The 23,315-nt window shown below is 41.9% G+C and overlaps 1 protein-coding gene across 1 annotated transcript in view; it reads left to right on the plus strand.

The window, feature by feature from the left end:
* The window catches only part of LOC144592549 (exostosin-1-like), a 106,242-nt gene that overhangs the window by 79,035 nt on the left and 3,892 nt on the right, over positions 1-23,315 (plus strand). Inside the window, exons 7-10 of the mRNA XM_078397128.1 lie at positions 583-678; positions 9,705-9,794; positions 13,717-13,877; positions 17,104-17,275. Of these exons, the coding sequence (XP_078253254.1) occupies positions 583-678; positions 9,705-9,794; positions 13,717-13,877; positions 17,104-17,275 (519 nt within the window). The remainder of the gene's footprint in view (positions 1-582; positions 679-9,704; positions 9,795-13,716; positions 13,878-17,103; positions 17,276-23,315) is intronic.

Below are 23,315 nucleotides of genomic sequence, written 5' to 3' on the forward strand. Positions count from 1 at the left end.
ATCGATGCGTTGCGATGCGATCCTTGTCAGCACGGTCACAGACTCGCGCTATGAAATCCTTCCGTATGCTTAGTCAAGTCGCATATATCAACTGTTCATAACTTAGTCATACATTTTATGCCCATTGTTCTTTTATTCAATACCAAGAAAATTGGGATGTGTGAGGAAAAAGCAAAATAGAAAAAACAAAACAAAATAAAATTTTCTTTGTTGTAAAAAGTATCTCTGTGCAATAACCTTTCTATAAATACCAGAATATACTCATGATAGGCCTGACATTGTACATGTAGTCAAAGAACTACAGACTGTTGGAAATAATAGTAATTTTTCACACGTGAATGTAGCGCAACGCGTATGTGCATTTGGTGTGCATATTTTTTTTTTGCTGAAAAGTTGCATTACGCGACATATTATGGATTTTGATGTAAAATTCTGAATTTTGGATATCAATATTATAAATTTGTAAAATCAAATGTTGGTATGTATGTAATAGTATAATTCATGAATCAGCATTTTTTTTGTCATGAGATTATTTCCGATGTAAATTCTGTAACTGTTGACTGTATGCTTGATTGTTTATAGGTTATTGTGTTATGGAACTGTGACAAACCTTTACCAGCCAAACACCGTTGGCCCTCCACTGCTGTACCTGTACTGGTAATTGAAGGAGAAAATAAAGTAAGTGTTTCTGTGGGTTCATGATAAACACTTGTCTTCAATTGACATTCCACTATGAATATTCAAAGTGGAAGATTATACAACTTGCCATCAGGTTTGATTTGGGTCGGGATGAAAGATGCATCTAGCGTCAGAATGTTTGAACAGTTTTAAGTTTGGGTGTAATTGGTGTCCATAGTAATGGAATTATCAACCATATGACCAAAAGTTATATTCTGCCATTTAATGCTGGACATTTTCAAAAAGAATGAGGCAATGCAGTTTATTTGTTATCTGTGTTTGCAGATTGCAGAACAGATTGTAATTTGTGACTTTGGTTTAGTGCCCAAACTTAACTGGCAGCTTTTATAGTGGATATACAATGATAATGGTTTTCTGAAAATAAACTATCAATGACCTTTGAGCAAATTCTATATAGTTTGTGGTCTGCATTCTGAGTATTAAAAAAAAAAAATAGAAGCTTCAATTGAAGTTCAAGGTTTTTTTAAAGGAAACTTTGGTATCATTTTTGTCCATGGGTGGATCAATGTTTTGGTAATTACAGAGCCCTCCACAATGTTTGGGACAAAGACCCATCATTTATTTATTTGCCTCTGTACACAATTTGAGATTTCGAATAGAAAAAAATCACGTGTGGGTAAAGTTCACATTGTCAGATTTTATTAATGAATATTTTTATACATTTTGGTTTCACCATGTAGAAATTACAGCAGTGTTTTGTACATAGTCCCCCCATTTCAGGGCACCATAATGTTTGGGACACAGCAATGTCATGTAAATGAATGTAGTCATGTTTAGTATTTTGTTGCATATCCTTTGCATGCTATGACTGCTTGAAGTCTGCGATTCATGGATATCACTAGTTGCTGGTGTCTTCTCTGGTGATGCTCTGCCAGGCCTGTATTGCAGCCATCTTTAGCTTATGCTTGTTTTGGGGGCTAGTCCCCTTCAGTTTTCTCTTCAGCATATAAAAGGCATGCTCAATAGGGTTCAGATCTGGTGATTGACTTGGCCACTCAAGAATTGACCATTTTTTAGCTTTGAAAAACTCTTTTGTTGCTTTGTTTGGGATCATTGTCTTGCTGTAGAATGAACCACCGGCCAATGAGTTTTGAGGCATTTGTTTGAACTTGAGCAGATAGGATGTGTCTATACATTTCAGAATTCACTATGCTACTACCATCAGCAGTTGTATCATCAATGAAGATAAGTGAGCCAGTACCTTCAGCAGCCATACATGCCCAGGCTATAACACCCCCACCACCGTATTTCACAGATGAGGTGGTTTGCTTTGGATCTTGGGCAGTTCTTTCTCTCCTCCATATTTTGCTCTTGCCATCACTCTGATATAAGTTAATCTTCGTCTCATCTGTCCACAAGACCTATTTTTCCAGAACTGTGGTTGCTCTTTTAAGTACTTCTTGGCAAACTAACCTGGCCATCCTGTTTTTGCAGCTAACCAGTGGTTTGCATCTTGCAGTGTAGCCTCTGTATTTCTGTTCATGAAGTCATCTGGGGACAGCGGTCATTGACAAATTCACACCTGACTCCGGAAGAGTGTTTCTGATCTGTCGGACAGGTGTTTAGGGTTTTTTCTTTATTATAGAGAGAACTCTTCTGTCATCAGCTGTGGAGGTCTTCTTTGGCCTGCCAGTCCCTTTGCGATTAGTAAGCTCCCTTTCTTCTTAGAACAAGGGGCCACAGGTTAAGAATAAGGGGTAGGCCATTTAGAACGGAGATGAGGAAGAACTTTTTCAGTCAGAGAATGGTGAAGGTGTGGAATTCTCTGCCTCAGAAGGCAGTGGAGGCCAGTTTGTTGGATGCTTTCAAGAGAGAGCTGGATAGAGCTCTTAAGAATAGCGGAGTGAGGGGGTATGGGGAGAAGGCAGGAACGGGGTACTGATTGAGAGTGATCAGCCATGATCGCATTGAATGGCGGTGCTGGCTCGAAGGGCTGAATGGCCTACTCCTGCACCTATTGTCTATTGTCTATTGTTAATGATGTTCCAAACAGTTGATTTTGGTAAGCCTAAGGTTTGGCTGATGTCTCTAACAGTTTTAGTCTTGTTTCTCAGTCTCATAATGGCTACTTTGACTTTCATTGGCACAACTTTGGTCCTCGTGTTGATAAACACCAATAAAAGTTTTGAAAGGTGATGGAAAAACTGGAGGAAAGACTAGGTGCTGAGAACTCTCTTATACCTGCATTAAGGAGGCATTTAATCACACCTGGGCAATTACAAACACCTGTGAAGCCATGTGTCCCAAACATTATGGTCCCCTAAAATGGGGGGACAATGTATAAACACAGCTGTAGTTTCTACATGGTGAAACCAAAATGTATAAAAATGGCTAAAAATAAAATTTGACAATGTGCACTTTAACCACATGTGATTTTTTAATATTACAAATCTCAAATTGTGGAGTACAGGCAAATAAATAAATGATGGGTCTTTGTCCCAAACATTATGGAGGGCACTGTATGTAATGGCCAAATGAGAATAACTTGCTGAGAACTTTAATTGATAACTGGACCAAGTGAACCCGTTGAGTGCAAACCTCTCCTACATTGGTGCAGCACCCTCTCCTCCCCCACTCTCCGCTCTCCTCCCCTCCTCTACCCACCCCTTCCTATCCCCCTCCCCATCCTCTCCCCTCCGTCTCCTCTCCCCTCCGTCTCCTCTCCCCTCCGTCTCCTCTCCCCTCCGTCTCCTCTCCCCTCCGTCTCCTCTCCCCTCCGTCTCCTCTCCCCTCCTCTCCTCTCCCCCCCTCTCCTCTCCCCTCCCTCTCATCTCCCCTCCCTCTCCCTCCGTCTCCTCTCCCCTCCGTCTCCTCTCCCCTCCGTCTCCCTCTCCCCTCCGTCTCCCTCTCCCCTCCGTCTCCTCTCCCCTACGTCTCCTCTCCCCTCCGTCTCCCATCCCTCCCTCCGTCTCCTCTCCCCTCCCCTCCCTCCGTCTCCTCTCCCCTCCCCTCCCTCCGTCTCCTCTCCCCTCCCTCCGTCTCCTCTCCCCTCCGTCTCCTCTCCCCTCCGTCTCGTCTCCCCTCCCTCCGTCTCGTCTCCCCTCCCTCCGTCTCGTCTCCCCTCCCTCCGTCTCGTCTCCCCTCCCTCCGTCTACTCTCCCCTCCCTCCGTCCCTCTCCTCCCTCCGTCTCCCCTCCCTCCGTCTCCTCTCCCCTCCCTCCGTCTCCTCTCCCCTCCCCTCCCTCCGTCTCCTCTCCCCTCCCCTCCCTCCGTCTCCTCTCCCCTCCCCTCCCTCCGTCTCCTCTCCCCTCCCCTCCCTCCGTCTGCTCTCCCCTCCCTCCTCTCCCCTCCCCTCCTCTCCCCTCCCCTCCCTCCGTCTCGTCTCCCTCCGTCTCGTCTCGTCTCCCCTCCCTCCGTCTCCCATGCCCTCCCTCCTCTCCCCTCCCTCCTCCTCTCCCCTCCCCTCCCTCTGTCTCCCCTCCCCTCCCTCCGTCTCCCCTCCCCTCCCTCCGTCTCCCCTCCCCTCCCCTCCCTCCGTCTCCCCTCCCCTCCCTCCGTCTCCCCTCCGTCTCGTCTCGTCTCCCCTCCCTCCGTCTCCTCTCCCCTCCCTCCGTCTCCCCTCCCTCCGTCTCCCCTCCCCTCCCTCCGTCTCCCCTCCCCTCCCTCCGTTTCCCCTCCCCTCCCTCCGTCTCCCCTCCCTCCGTCTCCCCTCCCTCCGTCTCCCCTCCCTCCGTCTCCCCTCCCTCCGTCTCCCCTCCCCTCCCTCCGTCTCCCCTCCCTCCGTCTCCCCTCCCCTCCCTCCGTCTCCCCTCCCTTCCCTCCGTCTCCCCTCCCCTCCATCCGTCTCCCCTCCCCTCCCTCCGCCTCCCCTCCCTCCGTCTCCCCTCCCTCCGTCTCCCCTCCCCTCCCTCCGTCTCCCCTCCCCTCCCTCCGTCTCCTGTCCCCTCCCTCCGTCTCCTCTCCCCTCCCTCCGTCTCCCCTCCCCTCCCTCCGTCTCCCCTCCCTCCGTCTCCTCTCCCCTCCCTCCGCCTCCTCTCCCCTCCCTCCGTCTCCTCTCCCCTCCCTCCGTCTCCTCTCCCCTCCCTCCGTCTCCTCTCCCCTCCCTCCGTCTCCTCTCCCCTCCCTCCGTCTCCTCTCCCCTCCCTCCGTCTCCTCTCCCCTCCCTCCGTCTCCTCTCCCCTCCCTCCGTCTCCTCTCCCCTCCCTCCGTCTCCTCTCCCCTCCCTCCGTCTCCTCTCCCCTCCCTCCGTCTCCTCTCCCCTCCCTCCGTCTCCTCTCCCCTCCCTCCGTCTCCTCTCCCCTCCCTCCGTCTCCTCTCCCCTCCCTCCGTCTCCTCTCCCCTCCCTCCGTCTCCTCTCCCCTCCCTCCGTCTCCTCTCACCTCCCTCCGTCTCCTCTCCCCTCCCTCCGTCTCCTCTCCCCTCTCCCCCTCCCCTCTCCCCCTCCCCTCTCCCCCTCCTCTCTCCCCCTCCTCTCTCCCCCTCCTCTCTCCCCCTCCTCTCTCCCCCTCCTCTCTCCCCCTCCTCTCTCCCCCTCCTCTCTCCCCCTCCTCTCTCCCCCTCCTCTCTCCCCCTCCTCTCTCTCCCCCTCCTCTCTCTCCCCCTCCTCTCTCTCCCCCTCCTCTCTCTCCCCCTCCTCTCTCTCCCCCTCCTCTCTCTCCCCCTCCTCTCTCTCCCCCTCCTCTCTCTCCCCCTCCTCTCTCTCCCCCTCCTCTCTCTCCCCCTCCTCTCTCTCCCCCTCCTCTCTCTCCCCCTCCTCTCTCCCCCTCCTCTCTCCCCCTCCTCTCTCCCCCTCCTCTCTCTCCCCCTCCTCTCTCTCCCCCTCCCCTCTCCCCTTTCTCCCCCTCCTCTCCCCTTTCTCCCCCTCCTCTCCCCTTTCTCCCCCTCCTCTCCCCTTTCTCTTCCCTCCCCTCCTCCTCTCCCTTCCTCTCCCCCTCCCCTCCCCACCTCTCCTCTCCCCACCCCTCCCCTCCCCATCTCTCCTCTCCCCTCCCCACCTCTCCCCCTCCCGCTCCCCCTCACTCCGTCCCCCTCAACCCCCCTTATCCCCCCTCCTCCCCACCCCCTCCCTCCCTCCCTTGGAGATAGATTTCAACTTTAAAATTCAAATAACTAAAAATATAACAATTAAACTTATTCCATCAGCACCAAAGGGACAACGGTTAGTAAGGTGGGCCTAAAATTGCCACGCTATCATGTACCATTCTGGCTGTAGTTCAGGAACAAACAAAGAAACAAATGAGAATTTTAGTATATAGATTATTGGAAACTGGCTCACTGAAATTATACATTAGTGTGGAGTGGATTAGTATCAATCAAGTAGAGTTATAAACCATTATCTGAATCTTATTTATATTCAAATACAAGTTCTGATTCCTAGGCTGACCTTATTATTCACTTATTCATTTTTCAGTATCTTGGCTTTGCTAGTAAGACAAGTATTTAATACCCATCCTTCATTGTCCTTGGGGGAAAATAATGAGCTGCTGCCTTGAATTACGAAATCCTTCTGGTGAATATTCCATCATAATGATATTGAGTAGGGGGTTTGAGGGTAAGATGCAATGATGATGAAGAAATTGAGATATATTTCCATGTGCAAGTACGATATGATGTGGAACACAGCCCCAATAAGCACACCTCGTTGCTTGGCCTTTTCCATCTGCTCAATGGTTATCTGCTGAGAATTGTAGGGAGCCAAAAACTCCGGCAAGGCAAGTTTATTTATATCACACATTTCAGTAACAGGACAATTCAAAGTGCTTTGCATAAAACATTACAGGGTGGTTAAAAGCAATTAAAAACAGTAATTAAAGAGAAAATAAAATAAAAACAAGCTAAAATAGAATAAGACGGGTATAAAATACAAGAATAAAAGTTACAGTGAAGTTACATTTCCTACAAGAAATGAATAATTATTTGATTTAATAAAAGGCAGTGTCAAACAGAAAAGTGTTCAGCCTCGATTTAAAAGAACTGAGAGTTGCAGCTTTCTGGGAGTTTGTTCCATATTTGTGGTACATAAAAATTAAACACTGCTTCTCCATGTTTAGTTCTGACTCTGGGGACAGAAGAAAGCAGACCTGTCCCAGATGACCTGAGAGGTCTGGATGGTTCATAATGTAGCAGAAAGAGGTCACCTGTTCCGATACATGCAATGTGGCTTGTGCTATTTTATTTTGTGATCTTGCCCATAACACTACCCAAGACACCATATTACAGAAGATATTTTTGATGAAGGGCAAAATTAACTTGAAAACACAGAACACATTTCTTTCAAAGTATAAGAATTATGGTGGGTGGATCACTTAGTGATAAATCTTTTCGCTACAAAAATGTTTGATTAGTGTCTGGATGATCAAAGTCGTTTTGGACAGAATGTATTATAAACTCTGGAAATTAAAATACTGAGCTCTGTTAATAGCATAGCTGACAAATGGGCTGCTTCATTGATCTAAGCATCATATCATATCATCATATCATATATATACAGCCGGAAACAGGCCTTTTCGGCCCTCCAAGTCCGTGCCGCCCAGTGATCCCCGTACATTAACACTATCCTACACCCACTAGGGACAATTTTTACATTTACCCAGCCAATTAACCTACATACCTGTACGTCACTTGGATAAAGATTTGGAAAATGAGTCGGGTTCACTGTAATATCTACAGACAAGTGGCTCATTTATACATCCAAAATTACTAAATCATTGAACCAGAGAACTCTTGGAAACCCACTGCCAAGAATCAATGGCTACATAATTTGCATTATAATACCTGTCTTTTGATGCCAAATCAGCTATGATGTGCATCTAATTTTAATTTATTTGTTGCTCAACTAATGCTGGCCACCATAACTGAGAGGATGTTGACACAACTGCAGATGCTGGGTTATAAATCAGTGAGGATGTTAGTGCAACAAATGCCTGCTGGAAATGGGGAGACCATTTCCACTGGATCAATCTCCACTGCTGGCGATATTTAAAGGGATCAATTGCCAGCAATAGAGTTGCTAATTTAATTCTATTTGCTGTTGCTTCAATTTGGCAGATGATAGGTGTCTTCTAGGTTGCTATAGCATACAAAAGAGTGGTCTTGCTAAAGGACCTTGGATTTCTCCAATGGTTTTGCATAAACCTGTTGTTAACAGGCACAGATGCATTCCCTCGAGTGCAGGATAACGAGAAAATGAGGAGAAGACATATAGCTGGGTGAACTATTATGTGAGAAAGATGAGGAGAAAAAAAACTCAACAAAATATCCAGAGTGATCAAGAAATATGTTATGTGAACCTCAAGATGGAATAGTGTTGGAGGTGCCTTTGCTTCTATAGGTTGTCCTCACTGAAATATCTCTTTTACTCGGCTGCTTTTGCAACTCAGTGCCCCTGCTACCTCTTCTGGAAACTTGTTCCACAGAAGTTTGTGTATGAAAAACAAATTAATCTCAATAATTGTAACCAGGAAAATGAGATTATTGTAAAGACCCACCTTGTTCAAGTCCTTCACACAATTAAATCTAGCCTGATTTGAGCTATATGCTTCAGCAATTAAGGGTGGACAATAAATATTGGTATTGACAGCAGTGTCTATGTAGCATGGACAAATAAGTCGAAGTAGTATCCTTGCTGGTGATTGATTAGATTTCTGTGTATTTTATCATTGTATACCTTTCACGCTCAAAGCTCTTGATTGAAAGGAGAAAAGCATACAGCTGATAGATACAAAATGCTGGAGTAACGTAGCGGGACAGGCAACATCTCTGGAGAGAAGGAATGGGTGACGTTTTGGGTCGAGACCCTTCTTCAGACATACAAAAGCATAGAGCTGGATGGGCATGTAGTCATGAAAATAAGTGATAGTCTTGTATCATCTGGAGTAGGGGACTGCGGTGAAGATGGAGGATAACTTATTTTTGATAGTGTGTCTGCTCTAGTGCATTTCTAGCTCGTCTTTCCATGAGATAAAATACTCCTGAATAAATTGCCATCTTGGACTAAAGGAGAGAATGTGATTCTTTAATGAGTATTGTCCCAGGATTGGAATATTATATTTGAAGGTTTTGTTAAGCTTTTTGAGGCACAGCATTTGTGTTCTGCCACGTTGGACACTAAGCAAATGTTGAAACCTAAATATAGCTATCCTCTAAGAAGTACAGACTGACTGTAAATGATGCAAGCCACACTCAAAACTGGACTTATAGTTGAAGCATGCAATTAACCAATGCAGCAATAAGCACTGGCTGCAAACTGCAAATTATATGTGAGCAGCCACACAAAGTTGAGCACTATTAACATCAGAAGAAACTTGGCACAAGTTAAAGATACATCCATTTTGAAGCCCCATATATTCCAGCCCCCAGTTTATTGAACAAAATTGAGAAAATGGGGGAAAAATATCTGGCAAAGTATATATTTTTGGGGAATTGTATGCACTTGTTCATGAGGAATTATTTCCCAGTTTGTAATTGAAACAATCTGGTACCAATGCTAAATTAACCAATTAACAGCGCACTGGATATCCCAGACCATTAACTAGAAAGTGATATTTGCATGTATGTAATTTTAAAGTTTGATTTTTTAAAAAGTCAATTATTTTAAGGTTTCCAAAAATTGATCAGGAGAGACGGAAATAGTATTTCAGAATGAGATGGGTACTTTCATGGAGAATAAGGAAGGGGAGAATACCTCTTTTTATATATAATTTCCAATGATTGCAGACTTTATTAAATGCTATGTGACTAAACCAAGTGACATTGTAAACTTTATTAAATGCTATGTGACTAAACCGTGACATTGTATAGTATCCCTTGTTTGGAATATTTTGCCAATGATTTGCAGCATCTTTCTCTGTAGTTAGTTTGAAGAACATAGCTTGCACAGAGGAAGAACACACAACTAGGTTTAAATTGCCACAATGAGTGTCAAAGTTTGGATATATTTTCAGCAGTGACATCCAATGTACGTAACAAATAAATATTGGGCAGACATTAGAGGCATTTTTATAAGCCATCTTGTCTTGGATTTGCCTCCTGTTAAAATGCACTTTTGTTTCTCTGGACATGTACAGGTTATGAGCAGCCGTTTTCTTCCATATGATGCAATTCATACACATGCAGTTCTTAGCCTTGATGAAGATACTGTTCTTTCTACGACGGAGGTAAGACGATTTAATTTGATGTGATTCCCCTATTAATTTGCAAATGCATTGTCTATTTTGGAAAGCTCAAGGTTTGATCCCTGTTTGTAACAATTAAGTGGGTCTCTGATAAGGTGCAGAAAAAGCCACTGCAATTAGATTTTGTTCTCTGGGGTTCAGGAAAGAACAAAGTAATTTAGGTTGCTACTCCTGTTTCCTGTTGTTAAAAAATGTGTGATCTTGAATGGTTATTGTTATGCCCAGCTATATTTCAAGAATGTCTAATATTTATCAACTGCCGCTTTGAATGATAGATGGTCTCTGACCAACACACAATTATATCTTCTATACCACTTGAGAAGTTTCAGTAATATCACCACTGTAATGGCAGCTTCTATACCTTCTCAAAGTCCAACTTTGATAGCCATTACTTCTCGGGGAAGGGATGGAGGTATAGATTACACACACACTGCACTCTCAGATAACAAAAAACGAATCTTCCAAACGCTGTTTCTTGATTAATTGGTCTTTATTAAAGTAGCACAAATCAAAAGAGTAATTCATAACTTTTCGTTCTTATCAACTGTCTCTTCTTCAAACAATACAGTAAAGATCGTGTAGTCGTTACCGTGTGGTCGTGGTCGGCGTGGTTGTGACTGGCGCGGTTGTGTTTGTGGCTGGCGTGGTTGTGGTCGAAAACTGTATTCTCGCCATCCTCCGAGACAAAACTGACCCACAATCTCTGTGGCTACGCTAGCCTCCTCAGATGTAGTCACTCCCATTACGTATCAAATCACACCCACAAGCATGCAAAAAAGACTGAAACTAGAAATATTAAACATAGCCATAATACAATGACAATAACTAATTTAAGCGTAAAAAGCTCTTACAACCACGTTTAATAAAGTTAGCAGATCTAGTTCTGTAAATTTGTATGTAAAAATAATAGATCAAGTATTTAAAAGAAGTATCTCTTGATTTGAATCAAGCTCGCCCAGGGTGAACAATTACCAAGCAAGTAATCATAATGGAGATACAAGAGTACAGATGCTGGAATCTTGAGCAAAAACAAGCTGCTGAAGGAACTCTGGGTCAGGCAGCATCTGTGGAGGAAAATGGACAGACGAAGGATCCAAACGCAAGACAATGTCTGTTCATTTCCCTCCGTTGATGCTGTCAACTTACTGGATGTTACACATATCAGTTGTTTATAGGTGTTTACTGGGGTGGAGGAGAATGGGTTAATGTTGGGGTGGTTTGGATCAGCATAGTCGGATCGGGTGATTGGTTCAGAGAGACTAGATTTTTATTCGATGGAAATCAGGGGCAGAAAGGATGATTTAAGTGATTTAATATAACAATTAGTTATGCAATTAGAAAAGATGTGTTTTTTAATGGTATAAAAAAAATCATGTAATTTGGAATGGGCCATTAGAAATGTATTTTCGTTAATGAACTCTAATAAATAAATCTCGCATTCAGATCTGTGCAGGAATTTACCCCTTTCTCTGTAACCTTCACTTATACGATAAGCCCAAGACCTCTACATTCTTCTAATTCTATCCTCTTGGGCAACCTCAAAGGTAGGAGTATCCGATCACAGAGGCGGGTGTACAAGACCCTCATGGCTCACGGAAGTCAATGTTGATTTTCTTAAAATCTCCAATAGCATGCCGTCAATTTGCTTTCAAAAACTAACACAGAAATTTGCTATTAAATCAGCCATATTTCTTAATCTTTATAGAGTTTTATATACTAAAACTCTCGTTTATTTGTTTGTTTGTTTGTTTGTTCCTGAACTACAGCCAAAACGGTACACGATAGCGCAACAATTTTAGGCCCACCTTACTCGCCGTTGTCCCTTTGGTGCTAATGGAAGAAGTTTCATCGAAATCGGTGTTATTTTTGTTACGTTATTCACATTTTAAAGTTTAAATCTATCTCTGAGGGAGGGGGGGGATGGAGGATAAGGGAGATGGAGAGGGGAGGGTACTGCACCAATGCAGGAGAAGTTTGGGCCCAATGGGTCCATTTGGTCTAGTAACAATTAAGTAAGTCCTGTATGTTATCGTATGTCTAAAGATTTAGGGACTTATGAGAAATTCTAATAATTTAAACATGAGTAGTTTTGCAAATGTTAATTAGGAAAAACAATTTTTATTGGCTCATTGAAATTTAAAGACAAAAGAAATAGTACCTTGTAACATTTTCTAATTGCGTAAATGTGATTTTTTCAAAAGAAATCTATCCAGGGCTCTGTAAATGTCCTTCAGGCATATACCCTGCTTTTTCTGGCCTTCCAATGAAAATATTTTTGTTTATAGTGCAAAAAATATTTTTAACATTCCAAAACTCATTCATAATACAGACACACTTGCGAAGGAAAACAGATGACATTTTGAAGAGTGTGCACAATTGGCGTTGTTCTTTTACCTGCTAGGGACAAGGATATTTTTCTGTAATGCTGAGGTACAAATTTGATGGCTTTGACAGTTTAGAAAGTGGAATGAAGAGGTTATGATTTTCAGGAGGGAAGATATTTGGTTAACAGTAGTTTCTATATATGTGCTATACATCCATGTCACCCTTCCATAGATTCTGGCATAGTTTTTACTTTGAGGTTATGAAGGCTAGCTCAAGACGAGTGCAAAACAAAAGCTGAGTGAGGTTGGGAGTGGATGAGATGATGAACTGTTATGAAAGCACTTTAGTCAATCATTGTGGATCATGAAAGAAGGATCAAGTCAGCCATCCTCCTTCCACCTGATGCAATGGAAGGTGCCAGGCCACTTTGATTTCTGCACAAGTTTCAGATGTGCACAAGGCACAGTCTGACAATTGCGTGCCTGCATTGTTGTATCTGGTGTATTTCCATATCTGATTTATGCTGTTGAAGTCATCAGTGTAGATAATTCAGTGTGCTAAAAGGTGTAATATGATACTATGCCACGGGTCAATAATGACATAGGTTGTTTATTTTGACAGAATGGTGTTTGTCTTAAGTTTTAATGTACAGCTTTAAGGCTTTCCTGGATGTTCATTCCTTGGCCATCTCCCCATACTTTCAATGAATTGATACACAAGAATGTGGCTCAACACTTGGAATAGTCCAAGAGGCAAGTTTTTTGCAGGGTTCCTACATCACGCTCCCATGGGAGTTCTTTTACTTCTCAGTGAGATCAGGGCATTGATTTTAGAAGTTTGGACATAATACGTTAGTTTCACAAGACGTTGGTGAGGTTGCATTTTGGGTACTGTGTTCTGTTTTGGTTACCCTGCTATAAGAAGGATGTCATTAAGCTGGAAAGAGTGCAGAGAAGATTTATGAGAATGTTGCCAAGTTTTGAGGGCCTGAGCTATCGGGAAAGATTGGGCAGGATAGGACTTTATTCCTTGGAGCATGAGAGGCTGGGGGTGAAATCATGGAGTTGTATCAAATCATGAGGGGAGCAGAAAGGATGAATGCAGAGTCTTTTGCCAAGGCTAATTAAATGTTACTGTAATTAAAGGAAACTTCATAAATATTCATGCTTTATGCTGATGCATAAATTTATATATAGAAATATGGCTTGGTGAACTTGATATTTACAATCAATCTTGAAAATATTAACAAGCAAATGCCCTCTAATCCCTTCATCCTTTGAAAACTGATTTACAAAAATAGATTTGTATGGAATTCAGCTCAGCCTTAGAAAAGGTGTGTTACTTGGATTTAAGAATAAATATTATAGCTACAATCTCAAATGTATTGTACAGATTTATAGCCTAGGATTGAGTATTAAATGGCCATTACACTGAAAATCATCTTCGCTTTTAAAAATGATCAGAATAATAAATGTCTCTACCCTCATAATCATTTAACATTTTGTCTTTCATAGTTTTTTGAACGTTGTGTGTACATAATTTTGCCACTAAGTGGACTCTGGTTTTATTAATATTTTAGGTAGATTTTGCCTTCACTGTATGGCAAAGTTTCCCTGAGAGAATTGTGGGATACCCAGCTCGCAGCCATTTCTGGGACAACACAAAGGAAAGATGGGGTTACACATCTAAATGGACGAATGATTACTCCATGGTCTTAACAGGTGCTGCAATTTATCACAGGTATGAATGCAGGCATGCAATAAAACATCTGAATCCATTCATAAAGCAATTTTCACAAAGGCAAAAATTTCAGTCAGGAATCTATCAATTTATTTTCCACTATCATATGGAGTTTTGTACCTTTCGAGTGTTTTGTTTAATTTCTCTAAGATTTTAGCAAAGAAGATTGAAGAAACTTATTGAAGTGAATGGGATATATACAGGCATTGATTATAGAAAAACAAACTAACTAAACTTTTCTAATTTCAGTCTCAGCAGAGCAAAACATTTTTAATAAGGATCTTATATTTCTGTAGAAGGTATCATTTACCAGAATGACAGTGGTTTTAAGCAATTTCAATGATGTGATTGTACTCCTTAAAACAATCAAAATTAAGGGGAGATTCTATAGCCACATTCAGTGTAATGAGGGGCTTCGATAGAGCAAATATATATATATATATATTTATCTATATATATTTATAGAGTCGAATAGAGAGTTTTAATATCTAGATTCTATTGAAACCCTTCTCATTTCTCTGCTATGAATCAGAAATTATTAGAGCAGCAGGGCAATATATTTAAACTGGTCTTTTTATCAACAATAATGTCATTTGCAAACAAGTACTGAAGTTGCTCCGTGGTGCAACAAAAGTGTTACTGCTGCACAAGTCGTGATACAGATTTGATTCTATTCTCAGGTGCTGCCTGTGTGGAGTTTGCATAGGCTTCCCTAGGTGCTCTGGTTTCCTCTCACAATCCAAAGGCATCCTAATGGGTTAATTAGCTTCTGTAAATTTTCCATACTTGTGGCAGGAGAATTGAGGAAGATTTGAAGTGATGTGTTTTTGAGAAGAAATAAGTTAGAGGGAAGTATTGAACTGAATTAAAAGAGATGGCATGGGAACAGGCCTTTCAGCCCACCAAGCCCATGGCAACCATCAATCACCTGTTTACACTAGTTCATTGTTATCCCACTTTCTCAAGCACTCCCAACACACTAAAGACAATTTACAGAGGCCAATTAACCTACAAACCTGCACATTTTTGGAATGTGAATGGAAACCATAAGAAATACTCATGGCCCCAGGGAGAACATGTAAATTCTACAAAGACAGCACCCAAGGTCAGGATTGAACCCTATCAACTGCACTACTGTGCCGTCCTAGGTGGAGGAATGAGACAGAACTGGTGTGGAGTCAATGGGATTATGCAGTAAAAGAAAAATATTGAGAATTTTCTATCTGGTTTTGCTGATTGTAGTGTATGTGTTTCTTAACAATCCAGATCATCCCATTGTCTGTGTAGGAAGGAACTGCAGATGCTAGTTTAAACCGAAGACAGACACAAAAAGCTGGAGTAGCTCAGCGGGACAGGCAGCATCTCTGGAGAGAAGGAATGGGTAACGTTTCGGGTCAAGACCCTTCAGACTGAAGTCTGTCTTATGTCTGAAGAAGGGTCTCGACCCGAAATGTCACCCATTCCTTCTCTCCAGAGATACTGCCTGCCCTACTGAGTTACTCCAGGTTTTTGTGTCTATCCCATTGTCTGTACTCAGCCAGCCCATTCAACCTGTGGCAACGCTGATCTGTAGGACACACAGTATAGGTGCCACTGTATGCTGAATGAAGCCATACCTTAATGATAACTCTCAGACATAAAAGGTATATTCACTGTTTTCAAATGTCTGATATATAGAAATGTTTAAAATTAGTTTAAATAGTTTTAAGTTCTTTGAAACTCAAGTATTTGAAGTAATTAAATGCGAATTTAGTTAAGTAAATGACTAAATTAAAACATGAATGTAACATAAAATAAAAATAACAAACTTTTCAAATTCAAAAATTAGTGCTTATGGTCAATGTTAAGATCCTTAAAGAACTGCTGCCCTCAAACTAACCTTGTGCCATAAACCTAAATGTAAATGCAACTGGCAAGAGTAGTTAATGATTATCAGTTATGCAAGCATTGCAAATTTCCATGTCTGGAGTATTGGGATACAAATTTGCAGAAATTGTATTTATTCTAGTGGTGCTGCAACCTTTATGAATTTAGGTGGCCTTGAGGCACTGAAACATTGTCATTGTCAGTTTGTTTATCAATGAAAGTTACGCTAGGGATAAATATCAAGACAAATAATGTTAAATGTAACTGTAAAATATTTGTAGGCATTTTTAAGACTGTCCATGACAAGAAAACATTTAAAAACAAATACCAGAGCAGTTTTTAATCAACTAAAACCAAAAGTTTGAAAAAGTGAAATTCAACTTTGGCACTTAATGGTTTTTTTTCTACATTTGATTATTCCATTTATATTGCACAAATAGATCTTTGTTTTGCATTTTTTTAAGTGAAAGATTTTAATTTTTCATCGTTCATTCCATCTTTGTTCCGACCTGTCCTTGGATAAACATTTATTCTATCATGTGTTTACTATATGGAGTTGCATTTCGTAGACTTTTCCACTCTAGTATCATTAGGACAATTTTGTCAATGAAGGGCAAGACAGGTAGGTAAGAAGTCTGGATGATGAGAAATTGGAGACATGCCGAATGTTCTCAGTCTCAAGGAAGTACAGCTGATGGTGTACCTTTGTTGCTGTCTCATCAATGTAGTTGGCCCATGACAGATCGTTGAAACATGAAGTTCCCAAACATTTCCACTCAATGCTGATTGAGCATAGATAGAATGAATATACACATTGATGCTTATTGGGAGTAGATAGGGTGAATGCACGGTCTTGTTCCCCACAGTTGCGGAAATCAAGAATGGGGGAGCATAGGTTTAAGGTGAGAGGTAAAAGATTAAATGGGAACCTGGGGGGCAACTTTTTCATACAGAAGATGGTGGGTATATGGAATGAGTTGACAGATGTAGTAGTGGGGCAGGTGCAATAACATTTTAAATATGTTTTATAAGACGTTTGGATAGGTGCATGAACAGGAACGGTTTAATAGGATATAGGACAAAAGTAGGCTATACGAGTTTAGATGGGGCATCTTGGTCATTATGGATGAGTTGGGCAGAAGGACCTTTTTCTGTGCTGTATGATTCGAAGATTCAGTTTTCCTTTTTCATTTTTAAATTAATTATTCACTCCAATTACGTTATTGACGAGTTCTTGAATGAAATCCACAAATTTTGAGATATTTTATTCCTTAAGTAGATAAAGAAAACAACCAGACAATTTTAATACAAAAATTACTTTGTGATTAATTCTATGGTTGTGCTTTTCCTGTTGACTCAGGTACTATCATTATCTGTACACGCATTACTTGCCTGCCAGTTTAAAGAACATGGTGGACCAAATGGCCAACTGTGAAGATATTCTGATGAACTTCTTGGTGTCAGCAGTCAGCAAGCTGCCACCTGTTAAAGTAACTCAGAAAAAACAGTACAAAGAGACAATGATGCAGCAGGTAAGTTTGTTGTGTAAAAAGTGGAAAGATCCAAACAACATAGGTTTTATGGCATTTGTTGAATTTTGAGCCTAATGCAGATTTAGGCATTGGGGATGAGATGAGTTAATTCCTGGTTTGCTGCCTCATCTTTCTGTCCCTGTGCTGAGCTAGCAATAGTCCTTATCTCTATGTGAGCTGCAATAGTAAGGTGTGTACTTTTTCAAGAGATTTGCAAAGGCAAAAACAAATACAATAGATTCTGAAAATGTGAAAAATGAATGCTTGAATATTCAGAAAAGCCAGCAAATATCTATAGAGAGAGAAATTGAGTTAATTTTCCGAGTTGCTAATATTTCATCAGAAAATTAGGAAACGGACTTGTTTAAAATTAGTGCAGAGAGTGCAGCTGAATAACACAAACAGTCTTGGTGTTGGCTAAGAGAGAACGGTGTAGCTGAACTGTTTGTAGGACGTGTAGACGGAGATGAATGCGCAGAAGAAAGAAAATATTGGAACCATAATATACAGAACAGTACTTTAGACTTAGAAATACAGCACGGAAAGAGGCTCTTCGGCCCACAGAGTCCGCATCGACCAGCAATTTCACCCCCCCAGTACACGAGCACCATTAGGGACAATTTTTACCGAAGCCAATTAACCTACCAACCTGTACATCTTTGGAATGTGGGAGGAACCCAGAGCACCCTGAAAAATCCCATACGGTCACAAGGAGAACATACAAATGGAAAATACCCCACTAATTCATGTTGCATGGGAGGTCATGTTGCAGTTATATAAGATGTTGATGAGGCCGCAGATAGAGTATTGTGTTCAGTTCTAGGCACCATGTCAGAGAAAAGATGTTGTCAAGCTGGAAAGGGGAAGAGATGATTTAAGAGGATGACCTGGGGGGCTGAACTATAGGAACAGGTTGAGCACGCTAAGACTCTATTTCTTGGAGTGCAGAAAGATGAGGGGTGATCTTATAGAGATGTACAAAATCATGAGAGGAATTGATAGGATAAACGCAGAGCCTTTTGCGCATAGCAGGGGGAATCAAGAACCAGAGGACATGGGTTTAAGGTGAGGGGGAAACTGAATAGGAAACTGAGGAGTAACTTCTTCACACTCAGGGTGGTGGGTATATGGAACAAGCTGCTGAGGGAGGTAATTTGAGGCAGATGCTATTGCAACATTTGAGAAACATTTAGACAAGTATGTGGATAGGATAGTTTTAGAGGGATATGGACCAAGTGCAGGCAGGTGGGACGAGTGTAGATGGGACACTGGGTTGGTGTAGGCAAGTTGGGCCGAAGGTCCTGTTTCCACACTATTAGGCAGCATTTGTGAAGAGCGTAAAGCATTTCAAGTTACAGCATGATGACCTTGCATGAGATGTTCCTCAAGCTCTCATTGGGTTTGGTTGGAACGGTATCAGAGGCCAAGGATGCAGTCACAATGGGATGCAGAATTAAAGTAATTAAGGGGTGTTCATGCTACTTGGCACTTCTCCAATTATTGTTCTCAGCACATTTTGAGATTCATGTTTAATACTATGTTCTACTGCATGCACGCTCTTGAATTTCTCTACAGTTTCACTGACACACTCTATCTCAAAGCTGTTCTGGTCAGCAATTCCACATTATCATTCGATGCTTCAACTATAGACTCTTGCTTGCAAGCATCAAAGATTGCAAATTTGAAATACTCTTGGATCTTTCTCCTCTTTCACTTCTCCCTTGCTATCACTGTCATCTTCTGATATTTCTTTCCCTGATCCCAAATAAACTCTCCCCATTGGAGATTTCAACTTTAACACCCAGTATCACTGGCCAAATGAAATGAAAGCCAGCAGGATATGAATATCATCTTCTGCATTCCTTGCTTCCATGCTTATTTCTTCATAAAGGAACTTTCATGCCAAACTGTGAATCCTTTCTCTTCCCTTAGAATTCCTGACCCACCTAAACCCCCTCCCTCTGGTATCTAACATGCATTGCTGATTGTTGATGTGATGTCCATAAGTCTTAGGAGCAGAATTAAACCATTGGGCCCATCGTGTCCACTCTGCTATTCAATCATGGCTGATCTTTCCCTCTCGACTCCATTCTCCTGCCTTCCCCACGTAACCCTTGACACCCGTACTAATCAAGAATCTGTCAATCTCTGCCTTGAAAATACCCAATGACTTGGCCTCCACGGCTGTTTGTGGCAATGAATTTCACAGATTCACCACCCTCTGACCAAAGAAATTGCTCCCCAACTTTCTAAAGGTACATCCTTTTATTCTGAGCCCTCTGGTCCTAGACTCTCCCGCTAGTGGAAACATCCTCTCCACATCCACTCCATCCAGGTCTTTCACTATTCGGTAAGCTTCAGTGAGGTCCCCCTCATTCTTCTAAACTCAAGCGAGTACTGGTCCAGTGCCGTCAAACACTTAACCCAATCATCACCGGGATCATTCTAGATAACCTCCTCTGGACACTCAACAACACATCCTTCTTCAGACATGGTGCCCAAAAACTGTTTGCAATACTCCAAATGCAGTCTGACCAATGCCATATAAAGCTTCAGCATGACATCCATGTTTTTTTTACATTCTAGTCCTCTTGCAATAGATCCTAACATTGTATTTGCCTTCCTTAATAATCATATAACTCGCAAATTAACCTCCTAGGAATCCTGCACCTATACTCCCTTTTCACCTCTGATTTTTAAATCCTCTCCCCATTTAGAAAACCGTCTACACTTTTATTCTTACTAAGAAAATGCACGACTGCACATTTTGCTATGCTGTATCCCTTCTGCAAAGTCCCTGCTTTCACTTCACTACTTGCCCCTCCAGCGTTCTTTCCATCATCTGCAAACGTGGTCATAAAGCCTTCAATTCCGTCATGCAAATCATTCACATACAACATGAAGAGTAGTGGCCCCTGTATTGACCCCTGTGGAGTACCATTAGTCACTGGTGGCCAACCAGAAAAAGCTCCCTTAATTCCCACTGTTTCCCGTCTGCCAATCAGCCAACCTATCTATTTCAGTCATTTCTCCAGCAGCCTCCCTTATGGCACCTTATCAAAGACCTTCTGAAAATCCTGGTAAATATCCACTGACTCTCCTTTGTCTATCCTGTTTACTTCCTCAAAGATTTCCACCACGTTCGTCAGGCAAGATCTCCCTTTCACAAAACATTGCTGACTTTTCCTATTTTATCATGTGGTTCTAAGTACTCAGAAACTCATCCTTTATAATAATGGACTGTAAAATCTTACCAACCCCTGAAGTCAGGCGAATAGTTTCCCCTCTTGCTTCGCTCCCTTCTTGAACAGCGGAGTATAATTTGCAATTTTCCAATCGTCTGGAGCCATTCCTGACTTTTCTGATTCTTGAAAGATTACAACTAATACCTCTACAATCTCTAAAGTCACCTCTTTCAGAACCCTGGGGTGCAGTCCATCCAGTCCAGGTGACTTATCCACCTTCAGACCTTTCAGCTTCTTCATCTTGTACTGTGAAGACTGATGCAAAAAAGTTATTAAATTCCTCTGCCATTTCTTGATTTCCTGATTATCACTTCAGCAGCATTTTCCAGCAGCTAGTAGTGCCTTTTCAGTTACTTTCTTTTGTTTTTAAAGGCTTCCCAATACAGTTTGCAATATTATTTGCCCCTCTTTTAGTTTTATGCTGTCTTTGACTTCTCTTGTCAGCCACTGTCACCTCATTCCCCTTAGAATCTTTTTCCTCTTTGGGATGAAAAGATCGGCATCTTCTGAGTTATTCCCAGAAATTCCGCCATTACTGTTCCACTGTCATTCCTGCTGGGGTTCCTTACCAATCAACTTTAACTAGCTTCTCCTCATGCCTCTATAGTTACCTTTACTCAACAGTAATTCCAAAACTTGTGATTTCACCTTCTCCCTCTCAAGCTGCAGGTTGAATTTTATCGTATTATGGTCACTACCACCATGGATTTCATTTACCTTCAGCTCCCTAATGAAAATTGGTTTATTACACAATACCAAATCCAGAATTGCCTTTTCCCTAGTAGGCTTGAGTACAAACTGTTCTATGAAGCCATCTCGCAGGCACTCTACAAATTCCTTCTCTTGGGATTTATTCACAATATGCTGGAGTAACTCAGCAGGTCAGGCAACATCTCGGGAGAGAAGGAATGGGTGACGTTTTGGGTCGAGACCCTTCTTCAGACTGAATCCTTCTCTTGGGATCCAGTACCAACTTGATTTTCCCATTTTACGTGCATATTGAAATCCTCCATGGCCATTGTAACATTGCCTTTCTTATATGCTGTTTGTATTTCAGATGTAATTTGTACATCCTGGCTACTTTTCCGAAGCCTGTATATAACTCCCATTGGGGTTTTTTTACCCTTGCAGTTGCTTAGCTCTACACACAAGGATTCTACATTTCAGATCCTACATCATCCCGTGCCAAGGACTGAATTTCATTCCTTACCAGCAGAGCTACTCCACACTCTCTGCCGACCTGTCTGCCTTTTTGACAGGATGTGTAAACCCTGGACATTCAGTTCCCAGCTCTGATCCTCTTTCAGCCACTTCTCCCTAATGTCCACAATGTGATATTGATAGTCTCATCTTTTCCACTGCTCTTACTAACCAATCTTGGCCTCCTGAACTCGGAGCGCTCTGCCGACAAAGAATCAAGCACAGCATTGTCACTACACACCCTTGAAACTTGGTCCCTCATCTCATTACCCTTTCTATTAATGACAATGGTTGTTCCTGCTCAGCCAAAATTTTAAGTCTTCATCTTTCTCGCTGCCAATTTACATTTGATTTTCTGTGGTTCATTACTCACTCAACCCTTTCCTTTCTGGGCTTCTCTATTTCCATCTTGGTGGATAGATTAGCAAACAGTATCCACTACAAGCTCTCAGGTTATGAAGTAGGGTCCTAATCCAAAACATCACCAATTCAAGTTCTCCAGAGATGCTGCCTGACCCACTGAGTTACTCCACCACTTTGTCTCTTTTTCCATAGTTATCTTGACTGCACATCTTTCCCCCCCACCCCCTCTCTCTGTATGGACTCCATTCTCCCAATGTTTCCTTCTCTATTGTATATATTTCCACATCAGTGCTTCTGAGATGTCTTCCTTTATTAAGTCTGTGCAAAGAATCCGTATCTGACTTTGCCAATTCAATTACTCTTGATCTGCCATCGCATTTCTTCATTACTTCAATGCTTGCCTAAATCCATGTAAATTTGAGATCATCCATATCTTTGCTGCCAAATATTAACTCGCACCAATTCCTTTTCACTGAGTACCTTTGTGCTTTCTGATTGTGCTCCAAAATCAGCAGTGCTTTGATTTTATTGGTTCCTTGGTTTTCTTTAAAGCTTCCTGCATAATCATACCAATTACCTCCAGCTGTATAACATTTATAAGATATATGTAGCAATGCTTTTCTGAGATTTCCTGAAATTATGCTGACTGGCTGCTATCCCTTTAACCTCTAACCTCTAACCTCCATAATTATTTCTGTAAACCACTGTTTCTCTATTGGTCTCTTGTCTTTGACTTTGACCAAGTCTTTGGTAATCTGCCTTGATATCGCCTTGTTTGATTGACAACCAATTTTACTCTGAAATCTCAGTGTGTAAAAGGTATAATATCAATGGAAGCTTTTTTTTAAATTGCCACTAAATTGTGTTGAGATATATTAAGACAGGTTTTTAAAAAATGGGTTTAAAGGAGGAGGGGGAATTGGATGCTAAAATTTAAGAGCTTCGAGTCCAAACAGCCAAAGGCTCAACTGCCAGTGGTATGATGATTCAAAATCTGGGTTGTGCAAAAGACCAGAATCTGAGGGATAAGTTTCAGCAGGGAAAAAAGCTGAGATCAGGACAGAGAATAACAATGTCCAATGAAGCAGATATGTGGTCAGAGGTTCATCCGAATGTACTGTGTACCAATGTACTGTAGAACATTGATCTGATGATCTGGTTTAGCTTTAGGCAATTACCAGGGAGCCAAGGAACAAATCTTCATAAGCTTTCTCCCCTAATATTTGAGACTA

Source organism: Rhinoraja longicauda, chromosome 4, assembly GCF_053455715.1.
Source record: "Rhinoraja longicauda isolate Sanriku21f chromosome 4, sRhiLon1.1, whole genome shotgun sequence".
Lineage (NCBI taxonomy): Eukaryota > Metazoa > Chordata > Chondrichthyes > Rajiformes > Arhynchobatidae > Rhinoraja > Rhinoraja longicauda.